This window comes from Centruroides sculpturatus, unplaced genomic scaffold (assembly GCF_000671375.1).
Source record: "Centruroides sculpturatus isolate CEXI.00-Female unplaced genomic scaffold, Cexi_2.0 scaffold33, whole genome shotgun sequence".
In the NCBI taxonomy this organism is placed as follows: domain Eukaryota; kingdom Metazoa; phylum Arthropoda; class Arachnida; order Scorpiones; family Buthidae; genus Centruroides; species Centruroides sculpturatus.
In genome coordinates, this window is record NW_019384325.1 from 453,118 (window position 1) to 478,999 (window position 25,882).

Here is a 25,882-nt window from a genome sequence, read left to right on the forward strand (position 1 = left end):
ACTGTAGCCACTAGATGGTTCTAGTAAAGATGACATTTTCCACTGTTACTTAAGCAGCCATCAGGGAGATCAAACACAAATGTTTCCATGCTATGATTTCTTTATGAGTGATCTCTGCAAGAATCAATTGAATACTAGAAATGAGTTTTTGCAGATATTCAGACAAGCCAGTTTATAACTGGTTCAATAAATTTGAGGGACAAAACTGATTTGAAAGATGATCTAGATGTAGTTATCCACCAACATAAATCACAGAAGAGGAGATCAAAGAGGTATATTATTAATTAGAGAAGACTGTTAAATAACATATGAACAGACAGCGAATGGTGGAAAAATTTGGAGGAGGAGAATCAAATTCAGTATGTGACATAGTAACAGGTGACAAAACTTGTATATGTAGTTTTGATCCTGAACAAAAGGCAAAGTACAGCATAGTGTTACTCATCTTCATCTCCTACAAAAACAGTGAATGCTGGAAAGCAAATGGTTGATTGTTACTTTTTTCAGGTAAAGTGGCTTTGTCACATTGTTTGAATTGGTAGATAAAAAAACAGTTAACAATGACTGATATATCACAAAATGTTGCTGAAAATTTTTAAAATGTCCAAACGCCACTCAAAAACTGTTTCCCCCCCTCTATTTGGAGTAGTTGGAGATATACAAGATCGCACAGAAAAATGCCACTATAAACTTTTGTAATGTACATTCCTTTCCCCTGTGCGAAAGTCAATCTACGCTCTGTAATCTGACAACCCTCTCCCCTACCCCTTCTCTTTCTTACATCTCCCCTCTTAACAAGTGTAAGGCAATCCCCTTTGTTTTAACAGCTGCTGTGGTCAGTTAGCCTGAAAAAGCCATTTTACACAGGTAAAAACGTTAGCTGTCTTACTGCTAGATATAGGTTTATTTCACTTTGTTTATTACGTATAACCAGTTTTCGATAGCTGTTTAAAAACTGGCTAATGGGGAATCCTTTACTATAACAATGCCAGGACCCACACATCTGCCAACACATTAGAATTTTTACAGAATCCTGAAGTTCTATTAATCCTCATCCTCTGTATTCTATAGATTCAGCCCCATGTGATTTTTCTATTTCCAAAAATTAAAAACTTAATAAAATGGCATGTGTTTAGCACAGTTGAAGATGCATATCAGGCATTTTTGGAGAGTATCAACACCTTGTCCAAAGATTGGGCTACCTGTTTTAATTTTTCATTTAAAATGATAAGAGAGAATACCTTGGAAAATTAAAAGTTTATAATCTTTAAGTTGAATAAATGCATGTAATTGTAAAAGTTTATTGAATGACCTTATATTATTAGCAAATATTAAATTAGTTTAATGTCTAATTAATTCAACATTCAATTAATATTACATAACAACAAATAGAAAGTTTAGTGGTTGAAAATTAATAGAAATTATTGCAGACTTCACTTAACATCTAACATAAATTGTATATCATAATATAAATTATTTCTCAAAGTCCATATAATGAATTGACTTATTCCACTTACGTTTATATTTTTGTAATTATGATAACAGAAACACATTTTTTTAATAATAAATATTCATTTAAAAAATTTGCTNTGCTTCTGATACACTGTCGCCAGCACACTGTTTTTCAGTTATCCAAAGCAAAAGCAATTTCTCAACATGATCTAATGTCTTTGATCTCTGTTTAGAAATTGATTTAACCCCTTTCGCAACGTTAGCAGATTTAATAATGTCTTTATTTTTCACGATCATCGATATCGTCATTCTCGGAATACAGTATGCAACAGTTAAATCTCGAACACACATGCCACCTTCATATTTCCCAACAATCTCTTTTTTCAGTTCCATTGTGATTCTAGTCATTTTTTAGTTTTATGTTGCTTTTCATTTGCCTTTTTGCAATTCATGATTAATAAAAGTAATAAAATTTTACTTACAAATTAAAATTAGAAGAAATTTAACAAAGTTATAGACCATGGCACCGCAAATGTCTAGTCTGGTCTAGTACACCAATAGTGCTACTTGTTCATAGATGGCACATATAATTGAATTAAGTCATATACTGAACAAAAGTTGTATACTGAGCAAAATTTGTTTCATCCAAACAGGACGTATTCTAAAGCAGACATATACTGAGGTACCACTGTAGTTAAATAATTAAGAGATTAGGGAATTAGGGACATAAATAAAACCTTGCTGAAATGGCCAGAATTTTACTTAAACAAAAGCTTAACCAATCCCTAGCCAACAATGGGGACTGATTTCTTCATAATATTAGATATAATAAAGACAGAAATTTTTTCAAGTTCAATGAAAGTGACTAAAAAGTTGTAAATTTTGGAAATTTCCATGGACATCTGGTCCTAAAACAAATTAGTTAGAAAACAAATGAGAGACAATCTATTAAGTTTAACATATTTTACAGCTATGGCGAGAAACATTTAAAATTTACAACAATCCTGTTGTGTCCTTTGAGGTATACTAATAATGCAACAAAAGACATTTGACATTGACTGGTATCGGCATCCTCAGGATTTGGCAGCCCACATGCGTGCATGCACTGCAGGACTGTCTCTGATTCCATCCATTAGCTACTTGTAGAGAGCTATTTGACTAAGTGGATTGTTTTAAGATTTAAAAAGTAAAGAATATTTTATGTTATTTTTATGCACGTTTCTTTACAAAGCTATAATTAATTATAATTTTCTTTAAAAGTATATTCATACAATTGAAGAATATTTTGTACCAGGTATGTATATCCACCACACATTTTATTTTACCAAATAAGTTTTTATTATTTCATTTTTAATTGTAGCCCTTATATCATGGCTAGCAATTCAGAATGTAATTGTAATATTAAAAATACATTTAAAAGTCTATGGCTTTTACTGGCTTATCGAACAAACAAATACAAATGGACCCTAGACCATCACTGATGCGTAATTAACTGATTGCCCCTGGAAGTTGGCTTCTTACAGAAACACAGCTTCCTTATCATCAAGTGTCACAGCACGCCACTGCGCCACTTATTATCATGTGAATTCTGAAAATAACTCATTCCTGCCAGATTCTAACATGCACATGATGTGATGGGAATCTGTTTCATATCTATTAACATCTCATTTGCATAAAAATACACAAGAAAAAATGTATGTATACACATGAGCAGAGAATGGCAATCACTCACCCACCATTTGCCGTCTTTCAATCATTTGACATTTTTGAACCTATTACTAGTTCTCTTTCATATTCAAAGGCAACATTCACTATAAACGAAATGATTGCCATAATTAATCAGGCTGATTAAGTGCCGTTATTAAAGATGAACCATTAACCAGTTAATTAAAGGTCGAGAAGCTTAAACATAAAAAAAAAGAGATATTTTACGAGTGAAGATAGTAATATTGAAAATATTTACATAATAATCTTCTTTGAAAAAATATAATAAAAGATTTTCTAGAAGTTTTGAGTAAAGCAGTAGAACAAAGAGTGAAACTGAAGGCCCTGGGATAAAGCAACATAGATGGTAGCGTGCCATAGTGGATGATTATGTAGGCTGTGGACGTAGGAGTTGTCCCCAGTCAGTGCCACAAGTAACCATAGATTGTTATATCAATAATTAAATATGTTTGGAAGAATCACTTAGGATTCAGGTAGCATAACTGGGAATACATCCACATGGTAAGCAGAAGTTGTGGGTTCCAGTCCTGCTCTAGGCCAATTCTTTTCTTCCCAAATATTCTAAATTAATTAGCAAATATTATAATTATTAAATATAATAAGAGATGGCACCTAATGCTTACCTCTAGTACCAAATTAGTTAATAGTTAATCATTAATAATAGCACTTAACACGATGATTGTTTGATTTAGTATTAATACAAATTTTTTGTTTTTTTTGTAAAAATAGAATTTTAATTGCTTCTATTAAAAAAATCCTGCACATATAAACAAAAGCCAAAGGCAGGCAAAATATGCAGAAAAATTTGATAAAATCTGCAGACTATTTATCCAATAACACAAAAATTCCAAAGGAAACATAAAACCCTTCCATTTCATGTGGATTTCATATAATAATAGATCATTGTCTATCTGTTTTCTAATGTAGTCGATGCATGGAACTCTTGCATGCTCTTTAGCTGTTATATGAACAACCAAATGGCTTTTTCAACACATTCTTTTTGCATATTGAGTAGCAATTACTACAGCAAGTTTTATGGCAGCAGCATGAGACCAAGTGTACACATAAAATTAAGAGTGAAACTTGTTCTGATGTTTTCTTGCTTTAGGTCTTAGTAAAACTTGAAATTCCATAGTTCTACAGATTTACAAATATTAATTAAAATATATATTATTTCAGAACCAATGTAAACACCATCTGTGGGGGAAAAAAGTGCACTGCATAGTTTAGCTGTTACTTGCCTCTGTTACTTGTCTTTATTTTCAATAGATATAGGCTATTATAATAAAATATTTTTCCTTCATTCTTCAGACTCTATCATTGCATGAACTCTAAACCAAAACTAGAAGAATGCAATGACTTGTGAAGTTTTTTTTTTTTTAAATTCTCTTTAGATTATCTTTATATAATGTGATGTTTTCTACTGATATTCTCTTTTACTACCTACCAATGTTTGTCCATATTTTATACAAATCAATAACAGTTCTTTTGGGAAATTGTGACAAACTCCTCAATGTAGATAGTCCTATTAACCAGATGTAAACATTTAAATAGGTGATGTTCTGTATAGTACCTACTGGAAAATCTGATCAGATCCAGCTAGAATGCTTTTTTATGTGTACTCCACCAAAAATTGGTGCATCCATTTGGTGACTTTCCTATAAAATACAATGAAGTTGTTGATAAGATTAGTCATGATGACCTCATTTTACTCTTCCCTTTCTAGCACTGACCATTTATTAGTCCAGTCTATGTAATCTTTTGTGCAATCTTTATTCCTTTCTCATATAACTAGTTTTTTTCAAATCTCCATAGAGTAAACATACCCACTTAGGATAGTTTCAGAATCCAAATAGAATAACTTTAATCTTTAAACTGTTTTATTTAGCTTTAAATAATAAATTGCAGCAATGGTTATTTATCATTGTATAGTGTGTGATTCATATACTGTTAGCAACATGAGCATCTGTAGAAAATTTTCCAGGGGGGAACAAAGCTTGAAGAAAAATAATTTCAATACATTTTTATTTAATTATTTAATATTTTGGTTTTTTAAAACCATCAGCCATGGAACACTTTGATATGTAACCTTCCATCCTCGGCCATGGAACAATCTTGTTTATGATAATTTGTGGAATTTGCCCTCCCCTGGAATCGAATAAAAAAAAAAACTTGATCCCAGGGGAGGGCAAATGCCCTGTTTTCTCCCTCTGCAGATTCTCCTAGTTGGCACTGTTACATCTTGCATTACAAGCCAACAAGAATTGAATAGGAACGAATGTATTTCTTGAAATTTAGCATTTTGATGTATTGATTAATCTGTCTTAGAAAATTTCTATAAAAGTCGAGTGACAAAGATATTTTTCGTATGAAAAGGTTGTGGTTAAAAAAATTATAGAATTGTAAAAATGTATGTTTCAATTAATATAAATTTTTTGGAAAACGTTAAGAATTAAAAATGTGCAGTATTTGTTTTTTTTACTTACATTNTATTGTGTGTGGTCAATAACCATACAATTATGCATTTTTGTAAAACAAGGAACAACAATTAGTACTTGTAATTACCAGATGTTGGCAGTAATTTGTCAATAAATTTATTACTTTCCAGTTTAATCTTCCTATTATGTCATCAAATTTTTAAAAACAAAAATTTCCTTATGTGACCAATAACATATCATTTACTCTAATGAAAAATCTTCCCAATATCTGAATTGTTTTTAAGAATGAAGGAGGATTTGGATGATAGGTTATGGCTGTATTTGTGAATTGTAATTACGAGTAATTCTTGTGTGATAAAAGGAAAAACATAACAAATATAATATTACATGAAAGTAATTAGTTCTGTTTTCATTCAAGGTTATAAAATTTATTTCATTCATTAGTAAAAAAATTAATGATACTTATAAACAAAATATCAGAGCAAATGTATAAATAAATCTGAATTATCAAATTAATTTTTTTAAGTAGAATTAATGTCAAATCCTAAGATATCATTTCTATGTTTTGTTTTTATTGTAGCCAGTGGTTTGTTTTATTCATATTCTGTAATGCAACACATGGGCAACCTGCCAAGGGAGAATGCCTCCCAGGAGGTCTTTTATGGGAAACTGGATCCTATTTAGGTGTTACTAAAGGGAAAACCTGGAAAACTTTGGTGTTCACTGGTTTTATCCACTTGGTCACTGGTGGGCTCTTGTAGTGGTTTGCTATTCGCATTAATATAATAGTAATACCATCTTTAAAATATCACTTTCAGATTAATATAGATACGAAAATTGTCTGAAAAATAGTTATTTTATCACAACGAACTCTGTGTTTTATATATACCAATCGATTTTATAGAAATTTAAAAAGCTCAAAACTTTATAAAGTTCTACAAAATTCCTTTGTAGCATCTAAATGATTTATGAGAGCCATCATTAAAAACTTTTACGAAATACTCTGTAGCATAAAACCATAAAACCGAAGTTTAAAACAAATTCTTATTGTCCAATTGTTGTTCGTAATACAATTAATTAATTAAGATACTCATGATAGTTTTATGAATAAATATATTAAATTTACAATCAACATTTTGTACAAAAATATATTAGTAAATTTATAATCGTTAGGGTTATAAGCAGCAATTTTTAAAAAGTGAAAGATATTTTTCATAAATGAAACAACTTCCATTATGATCCTTTCCAGAAAAATAATGTAAAAAGCCAAGTTTAATTTATATTTCTGATTACAGCTTGTAACTGTAAAAACACATTTATAATCTTTTGTTACATTATTAGTATATATATATATTTTTTATTTGTATAAATTATATTTATTTACTTATGTCTGTTTACAAGTATTACACATATACATAATTTAAATTTAAATATAGTAAAGCATCAAAAGTCTGATTTGCCCATAAAAAAAAATGAATATTAACCATTTCAATGATAATTTTGTTGTTGATCTTCTAACATTCATTTGGAATTTGTACTTTTTTACGTAACTTAATTTATTAAGTTACATAAATTTAAATTAAATTTAAATTAACTTATTCGTAACTTAATTTTGAAATTATAATTAGTATATATTTTTTTGTTTAAATATAGTGATTTGGTAAAATATATTTTAAATCTTTGTAAACATTCCTACATTCCTTGTGAAATATTGGCTTTGAACTCAGACTATCTAAACATGATTTAAAATGCTAATTTTACCTCTATTTGAAAATCCTGATGGGGTTAGGCTTGAATTAGTCTAGATTTTTGTTGATTCATTGTATACATATTTATTAATTTCTATGCAATATTTCTTTAATTCTAAGACACTATTTTATTAATTTTTACTTATTTGAAATAAAATAAATCTTAAAATTGATGATGTCTTACATTTGTAGTCTAGAACAACAATTGGCAGCCATCACATGTAGACAACATACTGCATTAAGCACCATTAATAAACTTTTTGGCTGTTTTGCTCAACAATCACATCTGTTAAAATGAACTTTGTGAATGAGTATTTAACTTAAATTCTGTTTAAAGTTTAAGTTTTGTTCCATATGCTGTTCTTAGAATATCTAATGTAGAGTAGTTTGTACTGAAGATGGCTCAAAAGGAGAAAAACACATTTTAAATATAAAGAAAATAAAGTATTTGATAGCCTTAACAAGCAGAATTCATAGATATATTTAAACATGGTTCCAATTTTTATTAATTATAACAAATTTAAACTTTTTTTAACATTCAAAATGCCTTTGAGATGACAACATAATGCAACATTATGATGTAAATTATTATAATTGCAGAAGAGAATAAAAATATAGCTGCTGAACTTAGGTATTTCATTGTATTTGTATTGTTTTCTGATTTCTCACTTAAAAATACTTAATTTATTATCTTTAAAACTTGATTTCAAACTCATAGTGTGTCTTGGAATTGAGTACAGTATATCTGCATGTGGATGCACACTATATCAAGTGATTATACATCATTCTGTTAATGTTCCAGTTTGTAATGTTACCAGATATATTTTGTAGAGTCAAAATTAATGAGAAAATCAATGAAAATATTCATTTCAAATTTATATACATATATAACTAACTTATACAGTGTGATTCAATTTTATGTATTAATCATATAAGTGGTTATTTACTATAATTATAAAATAAAATTAATTTATTATATTTATATATATTTTCTAACTCGCAGAGTTAAATGTCGAATTTATACACATTAATTAATTTATGCTCAGTGAAATCTTTCGTATAAAATACAAGGAGCACTCAATAAATTTTTACAATTGGGTATATTTGAATGAGAAGGCTGAATGTTAATAATACTACAGTACATTGATGACATTTTCTGTCTGTGTGTGAATTTTCTTATATCTAGGAGTACTGTAGCCACTAGATGGTTCTAGTAAAGATGACATTTTCCACTGTTACTTAAGCAGCCATCAGGGAGATCAAACACAAATGTTTCCATGCTATGATTTCTTTATGAGTGATCTCTGCAAGAATCAATTGAATACTAGAAATGAGTTTTTGCAGATATTCAGACAAGCCAGTTTATAACTGGTTCAATAAATTTGAGGGACAAAACTGATTTGAAAGATGATCTAGATGTAGTTATCCACCAACATAAATCACAGAAGAGGAGATCAAAGAGGTATATTATTAATTAGAGAAGACTGTTAAATAACATATGAACAGACAGCGAATGGTGGAAAAATTTGGAGGAGGAGAATCAAATTCAGTATGTGACATAGTAACAGGTGACAAAACTTGTATATGTAGTTTTGATCCTGAACAAAAGGCAAAGTACAGCATAGTGTTACTCATCTTCATCTCCTACAAAAACAGTGAATGCTGGAAAGCAAATGGTTGATTGTTACTTTTTTCAGGTAAAGTGGCTTTGTCACATTGTTTGAATTGGTAGATAAAAAAACAGTTAACAATGACTGATATATCACAAAATGTTGCTGAAAATTTTTAAAATGTCCAAACGCCACTCAAAAACTGTTTCCCCCCCTCTATTTGGAGTAGTTGGAGATATACAAGATCGCACAGAAAAATGCCACTATAAACTTTTGTAATGTACATTCCTTTCCCCTGTGCGAAAGTCAATCTACGCTCTGTAATCTGACAACCCTCTCCCCTACCCCTTCTCTTTCTTACATCTCCCCTCTTAACAAGTGTAAGGCAATCCCCTTTGTTTTAACAGCTGCTGTGGTCAGTTAGCCTGAAAAAGCCATTTTACACAGGTAAAAACGTTAGCTGTCTTACTGCTAGATATAGGTTTATTTCACTTTGTTTATTACGTATAACCAGTTTTCGATAGCTGTTTAAAAACTGGCTAATGGGGAATCCTTTACTATAACAATGCCAGGACCCACACATCTGCCAACACATTAGAATTTTTACAGAATCCTGAAGTTCTATTAATCCTCATCCTCTGTATTCTATAGATTCAGCCCCATGTGATTTTTCTATTTCCAAAAATTAAAAACTTAATAAAATGGCATGTGTTTAGCACAGTTGAAGATGCATATCAGGCATTTTTGGAGAGTATCAACACCTTGTCCAAAGATTGGGCTACCTGTTTTAATTTTTCATTTAAAATGATAAGAGAGAATACCTTGGAAAATTAAAAGTTTATAATCTTTAAGTTGAATAAATGCATGTAATTGTAAAAGTTTATTGAATGACCTTATATTATTAGCAAATATTAAATTAGTTTAATGTCTAATTAATTCAACATTCAATTAATATTACATAACAACAAATAGAAAGTTTAGTGGTTGAAAATTAATAGAAATTATTGCAGACTTCACTTAACATCTAACATAAATTGTATATCATAATATAAATTATTTCTCAAAGTCCATATAATGAATTGACTTATTCCACTTACGTTTATATTTTTGTAATTATGATAACAGAAACACATTTTTTTAATAATAAATATTCATTTAAAAAATTTGCTTTGAACAGAGAATCAATTTTCTAATAACAGAGTGTAAAAAATTTGGTAATAAAATATTGACAAACATTTAGAATGATTATAAACAGTCAAAAAAATGAATTTAATTTAATATAATATTTCCTTATTTCACATTTCAAAATTTTATTTCTATTTTATAAGTTATATTAATGTAAAACCATTAGTGGAGTTTTAAATTTAGATAGATCAGAAAATAAGTTTACAAGTTTTAATATTCAAAATACAAAACTTAATAAATATTAGATATTTATTAAGTTTGCCATTGATTTTTGTATTTTTTTCCCTACACAGATGATGTTCAGTTTGTCAAAGGGACAATATCCAACTATCGTGACTCCTTTTGGAGAACTCTCTTGTACTGCCTGACAAAGTCAGAGTGACCTATTGATTTTCTTTCTTTGTAGTAAATTGCTTGTAACTTGTTTGTGTCATCCAGATACACCCAAGCTTTGTGTAGGGCAACTATCAATTGCCATCTATTGTCTGCCAGATATCCTTCGCACAGTTTTCTCATATTGGTAAAATGCTCCTTGATGTGGTTTGGCTTGAGATGGTGTGCATTGGCTTTATGTTTATGCTCAAGACCAATATTTTCACAAATGACCCTCCCCACTGTAGCTTGTGGCATTTTTAGCTTTTGGGACAAACTTCTTTGTTTTTCAGGATTCTTCACGAGAACACTGGCATGGATTTATCAATCTTCACTAAGGATGAGATGGCTGAGTATGACATCTTTGTTCTTTCTTGGGATGCCCATAGACTTCAGAAGGTAACTGGTTGCACTTTTGAATAATGCTTGATTTACTTACACGAATAACTTTTTCTGAACACTTCTTTACTATCATGAAAAAGCTTTGGAATTTAGCATTGGAAAGTCCACAGATAATTCCTTCCCGATATGCCGTTATTTTCATTGCCATAATTACAGTTATTTCAATAAAGCTGCTAACAGAATATTATAGAATGTTGGCTGATTCTAAAGTACATACATGATTTATATTTGCACACGAGCATACCATTTGTGTAAGAAATTGTTTGATATTAACTGATTCAACCTCTGTATTAAGTTTAAATATTAAAAATATCCTACTAGAAGAACATTAATAAAAACCACGTTAATTGACATTCATGTAATATAAATTACATCCATAAATTCATGTTTAAAAGTGCTTAACTCAAATAAAACAACAAAAATTTATTAATATAATATAATATAATATTTATTAATACTACTAGCCAGTTAATTAAAACTACAAATAATATAATAATAATTAAAACTCTGGTTCTTACACTGAAACTAAAATTTAAAATAAAATATATTAATTAAAATTTAAATCAAAGCAATTAAAACATATTTATTAATACTACTAGCCAGTTAATTAAAACTACAAATAATATAATAATAATTAAAACTCTGGTTCTTACACTGAAACTAAAATTTAAAATAAAATATATTAATTAAAATTTAAATCAAAGCAATTAAAACATATTTCAGAAAGTATGAATAAAGTACTTGTCTGTCTTGATTGATTTGGTTATACTTCAGAGTCTCTATTTATAGCACTTTTTGTAAAGTGATGGTTTGGTTTTGTAAAGTTTTGGTTGGCAGTGATGGAACACTTTGCTTTTAATATATGTATAAAATGTATATCGACGATAATGTTATATATAATTAGCCTGGGCAAGCAGTAAGTGAGATCAGACTTCTGGAGTAACTTTTGTGCTTTCGTGTCTGACTTTTTAAAAAAAATTTGCACGTTACATTTTGATGATTTTGGTGTCAAAATGCTCAGTAGAACCCTTGCGTGTGCATAAATTATTTCTTGCAAAATATAAATAACTCTGAGAAAAGATATATTCAAAAAACAAAAATGTCAACTTTTGCTTCTTTGACACTTAATAATAAAAAAGTATTTTGACATTTTTGGGTGCTATGTTTTGGAATATAAAGCCAGACAGTTGCCTAATATTTTTCCAGAGTTTAGTGAATTTCAGTTGAACTACAGAAAAGTTATCTGTGTTCTACGAAAAAGGAACCAGATTTACATCCCTCATCCCAATAGATTGTGTCACATTACCTAGCTCTTTGATTTCCTTTGCTGTAACTGTACCAATTTAAAGAAAATGTCATTTCCTTCGTTCAACATGTCAGCAGTTACACTCAACTCCTTCCTCTCATCTCATTGGAAATTTTCAACTTTTATGTAACTATGACACACACACCTTATATCTCTGAAAACCAACATTTATTGTTTTAACAAATGTTTTCAACCTGATCAACAGGTCATTGTCAGGGATTTTATGTAACTGTTTCAAACATATATTTTTTAGCCATGTCAAGCAACTCACCAACATTACAGTTCCCTCAGTCCAGACTGGACAAAATCTCAAACATGGATGGTTTTAATGAGTGGCTCCAATTTATCCAAGACTTTTCCCACTTAAATGCAAACTGATTTTATTTTATTATTTTTTTATTATTTTTAATTTTTACTCTAGTTTAGTTTAGTTTAATCTAATTTCTTTATTACACTTTTCTTTTTTATCTGTACTTTTCATTGTATTTTTTTTTTCTCAACAATAAATCACTTGTAATCTTTGATTTGTGACATATTACTGCTCAAACTGCTTTCCCAGGCTAACTACATCAATAAACATTGTTTCAAGAAATTCGAAACAATGTTTATTGACATGTCTTGAGTTTCTTGTATCTAACACCATTCTCAAGATTATGGAAAAACAGGCAGTTGACAGTGGGAATTTATAGGTCTACTTTTTAAAATTGCAGCCCAATAATAACAACAATTTACTTTTAATATTCTGTATAAATAAGTAAATGATATCATTTACTCTAAAATATTTCCTTTGTGAGCTTAATTCTGTTGATTGTTGTTTTTGTGGGTTGGCTTGTAGTTTTCATAAATGTTTACAAATATAAAATGGGAAATAAGGAAATAATGTTGATAATGCATATTAGTTTAAATACTTCTCTGACTAGAGAATGTTTCTTGTCATTAATATAATAAACACTTTTGATGAAATGATCTTCAAAATGCAATTCATAAATACCCACATTACTTAAAACTGGAAATGTATTATCCATTTTGCTTATTTGTATCTTTTGAAAATACAAATATAGAAATTTTTCACTTTATAATTCCTACAGTCACTATTACAAGCTGAAACAATAAAACTTCTAGGCATTATTTTTCTCTCAAATCCATTAACTGTTTCAACCAAATATTTGTACAGAGTAATTAATTTGTAGTTTCAATCAAAATATTCTCATTTTCTACTGCATTGCTATTTGATAGACAAATTTTTATTAGGTCAAACTAAACTAGGGGTCCCCAAAGTGGTTGATTAATACACAAGAGGCCCAATTAAACTGTCTAGGAAAAAAATAGAATATTCCAACAAAAATTCGAAATACAGATATGATCAATGTTACTGACTACCCTAGTTATAACTTCAGTTTTGCCTTAGTCTATGCTGTTTTAAGCATGTGTTACTTTGTTTTCACGCATCTGGCAACTGTACTAGTGTTGCAAACATATTATGAACACTGGTAGTTCATTATACACAGACATACATTGCACTGTTACACTCTAGTAGGGTTGTCACTCTAAGTATTTTATATCTAAATATAGATATTTTGTCCTTTACAGAGAAAATATCGTAATATATCGAAAATCATTAACCCTTTACCACCGACATCTTGTTTACGTTTATTTTGTAAACTGTCCAACAGCAATATAGGTCAGTCAGTTATTTAAAAAATTCACCAAAAATCAAATTATCATTATGTTCATATGAAAAAATCATGCACATTTATTAATATCTTTAGTTTAATAGTTTAGAATAATTATAATTCCTTCCAATTCTAAATATCTATTGTTAGCAAAAAGTGGCAACACTGGACTCTGAAAATAAACAGGCAGTTCTTTATAGCTCGTGTAGGAGTAAGTTGTCTCTCTTACTGCTGCTGTTTTGTTGTGCTGCAAACGTATTGTGTTTTTCATATTAAAAATCTGATTTTAATACCCACAATGTTGGCTATCAATGATAAGAAGAAATGCAGACAATATTCACAGGAGTATTTGAAATATGGTTTTGTGCCATCGTTTGCTAATGAAACTATTCCTATGTGCTTATTATGCAAAAAATCTTTCAACAATGATGCTGTGAAGCCAGTGAAAATGAAAGACCATTTGGAAAGAATCCATTCTAATAAGAAAAACAAAGATTTTGAGTATTTCAAAATACTAAAAGAGAAATTGAGAGTTCGGCCAAATTTGAATACATATTTGAAGTCATCTGCTAGTGTTGATAGAGAAGGAGGACTGAAGACATCCTACAGCATCTCTCTTAATATTGCAAAGAAATGCAAACTGTATACTAGGGGTNTCTCATGTAACCCATTAGTTTTACCATTAAAATTTGTTGAGTTATCTAAACGCTTGTGTATGGCCAACTCCTTGTCAACAAACTCGCCCACCTTCCCACTTGGACTACATTAATTATACCTTTAAGTATTATTCAAACCACAAGCTACACGAGATATGTAGAAAGCCATCCAGTGACCATGTGAGCAGACTTAACAGATTTTGTTTACTTCCTGTCCTAAAAAAAGCACTTATCAAAATGTCATATCACTCATGACAAAGTCATCAGAAGTACTATCATAGCATGGCTGATGTAAAAAGAGGTATGTCCTGTACATTCTATATATCACAGGCTCAATTAATTTCAATGAAACTATGTTGAAGTGCACCAAGACACCTTTATTATGCATTTTAAGTTCATTCCATTAAAATCCTAAACGTTGATTTATGGATACTATAAACTTACTTTCTGATCAACTCTTATAATTTCAGCAAAATCTCTAGCTTTAAACTATAAAGTCTTTTAAACTTAACTGTTTATTAATCTTAAATAATTGTAAATATAAAATATTTTAAATAATGCAGTAATAGAGTAAAATATATATAAAATTTACAATTGAAGAAATCATCTAATAACCAATTAAAAATTTATTTTAAATGTAAAAAAAATTTTTTTTGCAACCTTATACACTATAAAAATTTTATTTCAAAACTTTTTAGTAGATTTAATTATCATAAAATTTTTTAAAAATAATTAATGTGTAAAAATTTTTTTAGATTATTCTATAATTTTTATCATTAAATTTAAAAATTTTTTGAATACATTAAAAAAAATTGTTTTTGAACTAGAAATAAAAATATATTTAGCCAAAGAAAAGCTTTGTATGAAATATTTTAAATTGTGCCAATTAAAAATTTTTCAAAGAATTCATTTTCCTTAATTTCAAAGCATTTAATAACACGTTTATTAAATGTCTCAAAATTAAGAAAATGAAAGATTTTAACTTCCCGCACCGATTTAAAAATGTATTTAAATAATAATAATTTTTTGATTTAATGAAATCATCCATTGAATATTTAAAGGATGAATGAAGAAAGGAGGAATATCAGTTATATATGATGAGAGAATTAGTCAAGTTTACCAGTACCTTTCGGTTGGGATAACCACTTTGACAACAGCATTCGCTAATATCTGCAGAAGGGTCGGTAGACACCAAAAAAGGGTAGGAAGAGCAAAATGTTATTATATAATATTTAATCATAAACAATATAGAAAATGAATTAAATAAATAAGAAAAATAATAAAAAAAAATCAAAAAGTATCAAAAATAAAGATTTTCATATTAAAAGATATATTGTCGTTCAAATAAATAACTTTATAGTTACATTCAATACTTATCAAGTAATTTATAAGTAAATAACACTGATGTCCAAAATTAAAGTCCAGAAGATGTTTTCAAAAATAATATTAAATTGCCTGATAGGAAGTAAAAAATTTTGGACGTAAAGATGTACAACTGTAAAGGTAATAAATATTTTATTACAATAAAAAAGTATGTATACAGTTTTCATATCTAGGGTCATACCTTTAAAACTCAAATTTGAGACTTATTATTTTAATAAAGGAATATGATGACTTCTTATGAATATACAAGACTGGTGATGATAAAACAATCATAAACAGGCCATTTATAACCTCTTAGTCCAAGGAATTCCTCAATGAGGGCCATTCTTAACTTCTGGGCAAGGTTGATGAGATAAAATCTGCCCTCCAAGGTAATCCCAATCATTCTCTATTAAATTCAAATCTGGAGAATGGCTGGCCAGTTCATTCTATATATATATATATATATTATCACTTTATAGAAATTCATTTATAGCCTAAGCCTTTTACAGTTGACCACTATCATCCATTAAAATACTTTCTATATTCCAGCAAAATCAAAAAAAAAAAAAAAAATTAAATCAAAACACAAATGTTTTTGGTCTTGTTTGTATATAGTTATATGAAAAGGTATGTGACCATTTATCATGATGCCACCCCACCCCAATAAACCATCATCTCGAAGAGTCCCATTCTCTGATATTTGAAAGGAATAATGAGTTCTTTATTTCCTCTAGATGAAATTACATCAAGAATCCATGATACGGTTTTTCCATGATACATTTATTCCAGTATCTACGAAGATCTCTGAAGATAGTTGTATGAAAGTATGCAAACTCACAATTAAAGCCAAATATAATCTTCCTAGCATTGTACTCCTTGGACAACCTTGGTAAGGTCCTCTTGATTTATCACCAGTCTCACCAAACTGTTACCTTAGCAAAAAAAAACCACTCTAATGTGGATATTCAATTCCCTTGTGATCTGGGCCTGAGACTGTATTTCCAGTTGTCATATGATCTGGGCCTGAAACTGAAGCTTCCAGTTGTCATATGACTTTCCATCACATTTAATTGAGTATATGTGTGTGAGTCACAGGGAAAGCATTTTGAATGCAATGAAAAGTTTCTTGCTCTGTCTGAGAACAAGAAATGCCCAATGCATTGTTGGCTACATTTACGGTGACAACTTAATTTGCCTATTTGTCAACTTTCCAGTTTCTAATATACAAAAATTTCATTTTAGCTAAATGTTTCTCAAGTATATTTGAACACACAATACAAGTATTGTTATATTTGATTCAGTTTTTATAAAATAGCCAAAATTATAGTTTTGGACTTTAATTTTGGACACCAGTGTGTATTATATTTGTTTAATAACTCATCAGATATACATTACTAAAGAATATCTCTTTTTATGATTAAAAAAGAAGTTTTTTCATGTAATTTTCTATAGAATAAAATATTACATAAATCAAAATGCCTATATAAAATTTTGAAAATCATTTCTTAAAAAGACAAACTTTAAAATGATACTATATAGTATCACTAAATATTATGATTATTAAAAATACCTACTTTGGAAAGAGAAATTTTTAACTGAATAATAAACTGTTAACTGAATAATAACTGTTTTTATCCTGCTCCAGGGCAACCTTAGTTTGAATTGTAAGCTGAGGTTACCAAGATCAGGTGAAAAACATTTATTATTCAAGTAAAGATTTGGCTTTCCAAAGTAGACATTTTTAATATTTGTAATAATATGATGCTGAAGATACATGATGTAGCTGATCACTAAACGTGTGTTTGAAATTATTTAATTTATTTAATTGTTTAAATAAAAAAAACAAGAGAGATTTTGTTTTAGAATATTACATAATATATCACAAATTTGTAAATTTAATAATTGTTAAAATGCAAACTATATGAAAGATATACTGGAACCCTAGTAGAATCTTTTGACCTTTATCCTGCTTGTCAATAAAGATTTGTACAGTAGACCCCCCCGATAGCACAGGTTCATATAATACGGATTTGTATAACACAGCAAAAAAATTGCGATCGTGTTCATATAAACATGCTAAAAGAGACTCGTGTAATACAGTAAAACATCATCGCCAACTCATGTCGCAACAGGATTGGTTGAATCTAGACCAATAGCGGATATTGCACAAACCGTAGAGTTTAAATGAGCAGCAGACCTACTAAAAAACATTTATTATTTAACTGCCATAAAAATTATATTTATATTAATGATGTCTCCAAAGTTCAGTGAATTTTTCGCAGAAAAATAACTTATCAGAAAACACGCACCCGCCGTTCGATGCGCCGCTCCATGACGAAAACAAGCTTAAGCAATGGCATCGTCAAACAATGCACACTTGGTAAGTAATCCTACAATTTTTTGTTTATAGCATAGTTTATATAGATTATTCCCAAAAAATTATATATGTTTTGGAAATGTTGAGTCAAATTACTCTAGAATCGATTAATTTTATGGAAGAAAACCTTTCAAACAGCCATAGACCGTAAAACTGCACACGTGCTGGGCTGTGACTGGCTCATGTATTTAAGTGACTTGTAAAACACAGAATTCATATAAAACAAAACATATCTACCATGTTATAGGGGGGTCTACTGTATTTCTATTTATATAGTAAGTGTGTAAATGTTAATAAATCATTGTTTAAATATACAGTTAAATATATAAAAAATTTTGTGTAACAAAACAGTAACTATTTTTAATCAAATTTCCACGATAATTTGTTGTTATAATCAGAATATGAATATAAAAATATTTTTAGTTTAATTCACAAGTGATTTATGAATTAATTTTTCTGTTAACATTTAATCTAAAGAACTGTGATAGCAGAAGTATTTCAATTGTAAATATCCTAAAATATTTAAATATTTTCAAATGCTGGATATATTAACCTTCTGATTCGATAAAGTGTTTCTTAATTTAGAACCTCTCTCAAACTGAAACCTTTAAAAATGTTATCTGATAAAAATTAGATATGAGTGAAATTTACAAACACAAAATTACACTTGCACAATCCATCATAACTCAAGTTAAAGATAAATTGTAATAAGTATAAAAATATACCATATTTTCTGGCATATAAGACGACTTTTTAACCCAGGAAAATCTTCTCAAAAGTTGGGGGCCATCTTATACACTGGGTGTTGTCATATATGGCGAGTATATCCCAAACTCTTTATTTTAACTGTAAAAGTTGGGGGTCGTCTTATATGCCAGAAAGTATGGTAATTTATATCAAGCAACAAAAAATGTGACTATAAAATTATACTTGACAAGGAAAAGAATTTAAAATTTCTTATTATCATCTTATAGACATGTGTATCAGGAAGTTAATATTACTTTGACAGATATCTAGTTTGCTTATATACTGTACATGCAACCTTTAAGGCTATGTTCACACTGCTGATGACAACAACCACAGATCCTAAATGATAAAGATAGTAAGTTTTTGTTATATTCATTCACTGTCAAAGTTTTGCATATTGTTTATTGGTTTTCACATTAGAGCATTATTCCAAGAATTTCTGTATTTTTAGACCAGACTTGTCTTAAAAAAGGATATGTAATATGTTAATTCTTCGACAGCGGAATTTATTAAGCCCCCGTCTTTCATCACAATATTAGCCATTCCTCCATCTTGATCAAATAGAATTATGGGAAGTTCACATCAATCGTTCAACACTGTTGTGACGACAACAAATGTTGAATCTCGGCTAACTTTTGCACAACAAAAGATAAAAATATCAGTTTTTGTTGCTGACAGTGCAAACACAGCCAATCAAACCTTCTCTTTATTGTTTAAACAGTTTATTTCTTCCAAAAAACAAAATCTTAAATGTTATCTTGATATAAAGATGAAGAACCAACAATGAGAAAAATGTATATCTATATTTACCATAACTTACATAATCTGACTATTAATATATATCACCTGGCAGTTGCCTTTTACATCATTTGATAATTTGGGTTTTTAATTTACTTATAAATATCTAATTATAAATGCTGCTAAGAGTGATTAAAATAAATCAAGCATTATGCCAATGCATGGTTTATTTAATTTTTATCAAGCTGATGCATTATTTACATTAATAAATCTGAGATAAAATTACACTGAAAAAGAAAAAAGTCTGAAAATAAAGATTAAAAGAAAAATACTCATTTAATTCATAATTACTATCAAAAACATATATTTTAAATGTGCGTGTCATGCTTCATTCTACAGAGGAAAAAAGTAAGAACTGAAAATCAAATTGAAAATATTTACTATAATTTTCACATAATTTTGTTTTAAAAAATCTAAAATATTTGATTTAAAAGCTTGCAAAAGAAATAACAGATAAAAAACAGCAATGAAAAATATTTTTATAATATTATTTCAAATGCAAAAAAAAAATTATTTCAGATTTATTAGTGAAAATGATGGCATTATGTAATATGTTATTCAGAAGCAAACACAGTAGAGTCTCTATAATCTGTCGCTTGCCACTCTGACATGTCCAGTAATCCAACACTCTGCAGGCCAGCATGCGTGAAATTTTCACATAAACCCCTCATTGTTGTATGGAACAGTGAGAGACTGATGTATGCATATACTGTTAGTGGCTGCAAATGTGATCAAAAAAACAATCACAATGATAATTAATATGACAAACTAACCTGTAAACCAATTGTATTTTTTACTGTACAGTGTGTACATACACACAAAATCCAGTAATCCAACATTTGCCAGCCTGATATATGTTGAATTACAGAGACTCTACTGTAATTCTTTCTAAATTTAAAATACTGATTTTTAACACTTCTAGTAGTAAAACAATGTGTTATAACTTTACAAAATAAGGTCCGAAAAACTGCAATTTCATATCATTTTTACTATAAATAAAATCTTACAAAAAGAGAGACTTAGCTACAGCTTAAATTAATTCTGTTTCAGTTTGAGCTACATCTTAACATAAAATTTTTATTTTTAGTAGAAGTTAAGTGAAAATACAGATTTTGAGATAATATTACTTTACTAAATCAAAACATTGATTCCATTGAGGCAAAATAAATTGTTCTAAAAACAAAACATTTATTAGCAAACATATACTTTTTATTTGTCATTGGAACAGCCAATTTCATAAAGAACAGTTAAACAAATTTCAATTAACAATTTTTTAATATTTATTTGAATTACTGTTCTATTTCAAACTTTTATTTTTTGTTTATACAATTTATGTAATCAAATATTTTAATTGAGAAATAGAAAAAAAAATCAATGCTCTTATTCTATGTCAAATATTTAAAATTTTGTTTAAAAGATACAAGTTCAAAATAAAAATATAACAAAATCATTTTCAAAGGCAAGTAATAAAAATAAAAGTACAAAGCCAGTTATACATAAATACAGTAGATCCCCCTATAAAACCATTTCCTATAGTTATGATTCCTATAAAAATTGTGGCATTATCCGTAAACAACGGTAAAAATAACTCCTATAATACGTAAAACGTCATCGGGCAGCCGAACTACTTACCCGCCGTCCGTAGCGCNATTCTTATTGAAGAATGCTAAACACTAATCCTTTTACAACAATTATGCAGTTACTTTTTCCTATTTTAATGCACTCAAGTTTTTTTTTACTGTCATTTATTACTATTTTTTTATACCAAAAAGCTTGCACAAGGAGGAGTCTGATGACTGTTTTGAAGATAATAGTAAATTTATACCTATATTTCTCTGAAAAACAAATTTATGACTGTTTCAACAATGTAAGGTTCCTGAAATTCTTGTAAAAGAAAAGAATATATTTATAAACTATCTTGGATGAAGTATGTGAATTTCTCCTTAATTATAGTTATCTAAGATCTTACAACTCTTATTAGCAACAGATTCTTAGAAATTTACACAACAGATCTAAGTTAAAATAAAGATAATGTATCTTAGTTCTGTGTAAAAAGGGTTGTGTAAAAAAGGTTCTGTACAAACTAGTCAAGACAAGAGCTGCCTACAATAAATGAAATCAGTCAGAAATAAAAACTAACAAGAAATTATAAAAGAATTTAAAATGACAAAGACTACGTATGCATGAAGCAAGAATATACCTGATCTTAAAAAGTTGGAAAAAAATCAAATTAAGTAATACCTGATTTTAAATAGGTGTCATTTTAGAGAGCAACATACATTTCTTAACATAATGTATGGAAGAATACAAATGTCTTAATGTTCTATTTTATGATATCACTATGTAACAACTGCACAAATATAGGCAAAAAGATATATATGGGCTTGAAGATAAAAGTACAGTTTAATTAAAAGCATATGTAGCATTGATTAACTACAGTTATTAATTAAGTTTAAATAAATTATGTAAGGTATGAAATTATCTGTTTCCTTTCAATAAATCATCGTGGTTTTTGCTGGCTTTTCAAATACATTCTTCATTGAAGGAAGGTACCTAAGAATTCTTCAATTATAATTCTCATTCTTTGATTCAATAATTTTTACTATGCCACATAAAATGATTCAAGTTGTAAAAATGAAATAGTATACAAATTAAACACAAGAAACTGCTAATAATCAATTGTTAACAGATGGGAATAAAATATTTTATTTTTTGTTCACATCTCTGAGTACAGTAATTGTTACAAGTGTATAATATAGCAGTAGTAGAGTATTTCTACAAACTTAATTTTTTATAACTGCACAGCACACTGGGATGAATATAAAATAAGACACATCAGCCGTTAACTGGTGTGAATACAGTTAACTTTTTTGACAAGAGAACATTGATATTGCATAAACATGGATATTAGTATTTATACAATGATTAAATCCTAACCTCTTCTTTATTAGAGTATCTGCATCTTTTTAAGTATTTCTCAAACAACCAAGTACTTTCAGACTTTGATAAAAATCTGTGTTAATACCCATACATACATATGTAATGTTTCTTCCTCCTCTTACATTTACTGACCAGCATCCTCAGATTTAGCTCTAAATGAAGCCTGATAATGCAAATCAGAAAATATAATAAGAAGAAACAAATATTTTTACCATTTAAAGCTAAGTCTGAAGATGCTAGTCAGTGGATGCAAGAAGAGGAAGAAAAACACATATATATACCTGAAAATGGATATTAAATAAAATCTGAAAATACTTGGTTGTTTGAGAATTAATTGAAAAGATGCAAATACTCTGAACACACCACAAAAAACTTAAGTTCCATCCAGTAACATAAAATAAAATAATCACAAAAGTATTCAACCTCCTCCTGAGATCTGCTTCAGATTTAAAGCTAACCATTCTACAATGGAACATATGCAGAATTTGAAATTTATATTGATAAATTCAAATAGATTATATTAAATAAAGAACAGTTAGCTTTAAACCTGAAGCAGATCTTGGGAGGAAATCAAAAACATTTGTGATCCTTTTATTTTATGTTACTAGACTGAACTTAATTTTTTCGATGTGTTTAGTGTTAAAAAATAGTCCAGTTTACAGAGAATTAACTCTTTGGAGCAGATACTTCAATAAAGCTGAAGCTAGCCAAATTTCATAAAAGCTTTGAAATTTGAAACTTCTCCAACTTTTGTAGATTTTATGAAGTTTGGAAAGATATTTGATGATGAGCTGATCCAGCTCAGAAAGCATTTTATACATTGAATAAAAACTACCTCTTTTTTTGTTTGTGATTAAATATGGGATTGGACAAAGATAGTGACGTCTCAGGATATTCTACATCTACTTTCTTCTTACTATTGATATTTAATTTGAAATAATTATGTTATAATATATTTTTTATGCTAAATAATTGTTTGACACAATAAATGTTATATATGAATAAAAAAATATTCTTGTATAACATTAATCAATCTGCTACATATATTAAATAGCAAATTGTTTCTGTAAAACTTATAATTTGGTTCCAAAATTGGAATTTAATTGTTTAACAGTTCTTTATTTCTTTTTAAGTAAAAAACAAATCATTAGTAAAAATAATTTATGATTCAAACATTTCTCGTGAAACGATTATAATTAATAAAAGTATAATGTAAATATTACATTACAATAACAATTCAGATGTATACTATGCATAAAAATATCTTTAATGTTACCTGCTGGAATTCTGCACTTTCTTCTTTAGTTGTTGGATATGGCACACCTGGAGGTGGTAATTTTTGTCTGTCTTTTTTGTCCGGCTGAGCATTAAATGGCAAACCTGATGGCGGTGGTGGAAGAGTAAGTTCAACCATTGCTGGAGGAATGTAAATAGGATGAGGAGGTATAGGAACTGCTTTTCCCCATCCTAACTTCATTTCAAAACCCATAATTTCTCTACCTAAATATTAAAGTGAAAATACTTTCCTAGTTTAAAATTTAGTAAATTTATCAAAAAATATTAAATTTTCATTTAATGTTTTTAAACGTAAGTTGATTGTCAAAAATACGGAATTTTACATATAAAACCAATTGCTAACATTTTGGGGAATAATTTCAATTTCTCAATTATAAGATATTTTTGTTCAATAAAGAATTATCATTTTGATAATAAAGATTTGTAAACTTACTTAATGTCTAATGCCTTTGTTTAGTCACAAATAAATATTAAGTTCCAATGTTATCCCATGATAATAATTACAGTAATACAATAATTTTAACAATTTAATTTTTGAAATTTTGTAATAAGTAAATATTTCAGAAAAATAAAAACATGAGTTACCTATGTATTAAAATTATTACCATGGGATAACATTAGAGCATAATACTTATTAATGCCTAATTTATGAAAGAAATTTTAACTAATGATAAAGATTTGCTATACTACACACAGCCCAACTGTTAACCAGTGTGTGTTTCAGACTTAGATTTCCATTTATTTACATATAATACTAATTTAAAAATTTTATATTTTGTTTTCAGGTTATTTTACTTTACAGTTTTCACTTTTTTTGTTGTTATTACTACCATTCATTACAGCAATATATTATACACTTGCCTGTGTCCAATTCCCTCCTACAATACAATAGTTTTGTTTGCTAGCTAAATCATTGATTTGATTTAATATGCTTTATATTCTTTTTATTTTTATACTACTTGCTACTAATATAAAAATTTTCTTTCAAAATATTACATTTATTAAAAAATGCGAATTTTTTTATTCCTTATTTAGCAATGATTACAATTTATTTATTTTAACTGAAAGTTGTTGTCATCCAGTGGCGTGCCGTGACATTTTACGATAGGGAAGCTGTGTTTCCGTAAAAAGCCGACTTCCAGGGGCAATCAGTTAACCGCGCGTCAGTGATGGTCTAGGATCCATTCGTATCGTTTGTTCAATAAGCCAGTAAAAACCGTAGACTTCTCTAAATGCACTTTTAATATCACAATTACATTCCGAATCGGGCTACAATTAAAAATAAAATAATAAAAACTTACTTGGTGAAATAAAATGTGTGGTGGATGTACCGGTACATACCTGGTACAAAATATTCTTGTGAGTTCCCAGACGAGGTTCGAACTCGAGTAAACCGTGAAATTCTTGCGCGACACGAGATGTAAACAACGAGACTCGGAACGGTTCGAGTATGTGTCAACTATCTGTTAATGTCTTAGCGGAAGACAAACTCTAACCCGAGCGCTCATAAACAGGTAGATCTTTGACTCGCGTGTCTATAAAATGTTGGCCGAAATAAACCTTTTCGAACAAAAAATAGAGGAATTTTTGATAGGTGAAAGGTGAAAATGATCGTTAAATTCTTAGACGTCAAAAATGGTAAATAACGGCCTGAGTTATGAGTGCAGGTGTTATTATTTTATAAACAGTCCTCGAACAGAGTCGACAAAGAGGTATCAGATGGACACCTCGAATCGGACCTTTCCCGCGACCCGAAAAAGTTTCGTCTTGCACCTGGAGACAAAGGAGAAAC

The 25,882-nt window shown here is 28.8% G+C and overlaps 1 protein-coding gene across 1 annotated transcript in view; it reads right to left on the reverse strand.

The window, feature by feature from the left end:
- Positions 1 to 25,882, reverse strand: part of LOC111626852 (U2 snRNP-associated SURP motif-containing protein-like) — a 224,805-nt gene that overhangs the window by 114,404 nt on the left and 84,519 nt on the right. The window contains exons 9-10 of the mRNA XM_023370376.1: positions 24,071 to 24,294; positions 15,694 to 15,737 (exon numbers count right to left, since the gene is read on the reverse strand). Of these exons, the coding sequence (XP_023226144.1) occupies positions 15,694 to 15,737; positions 24,071 to 24,294 (268 nt within the window). The remainder of the gene's footprint in view (positions 1 to 15,693; positions 15,738 to 24,070; positions 24,295 to 25,882) is intronic.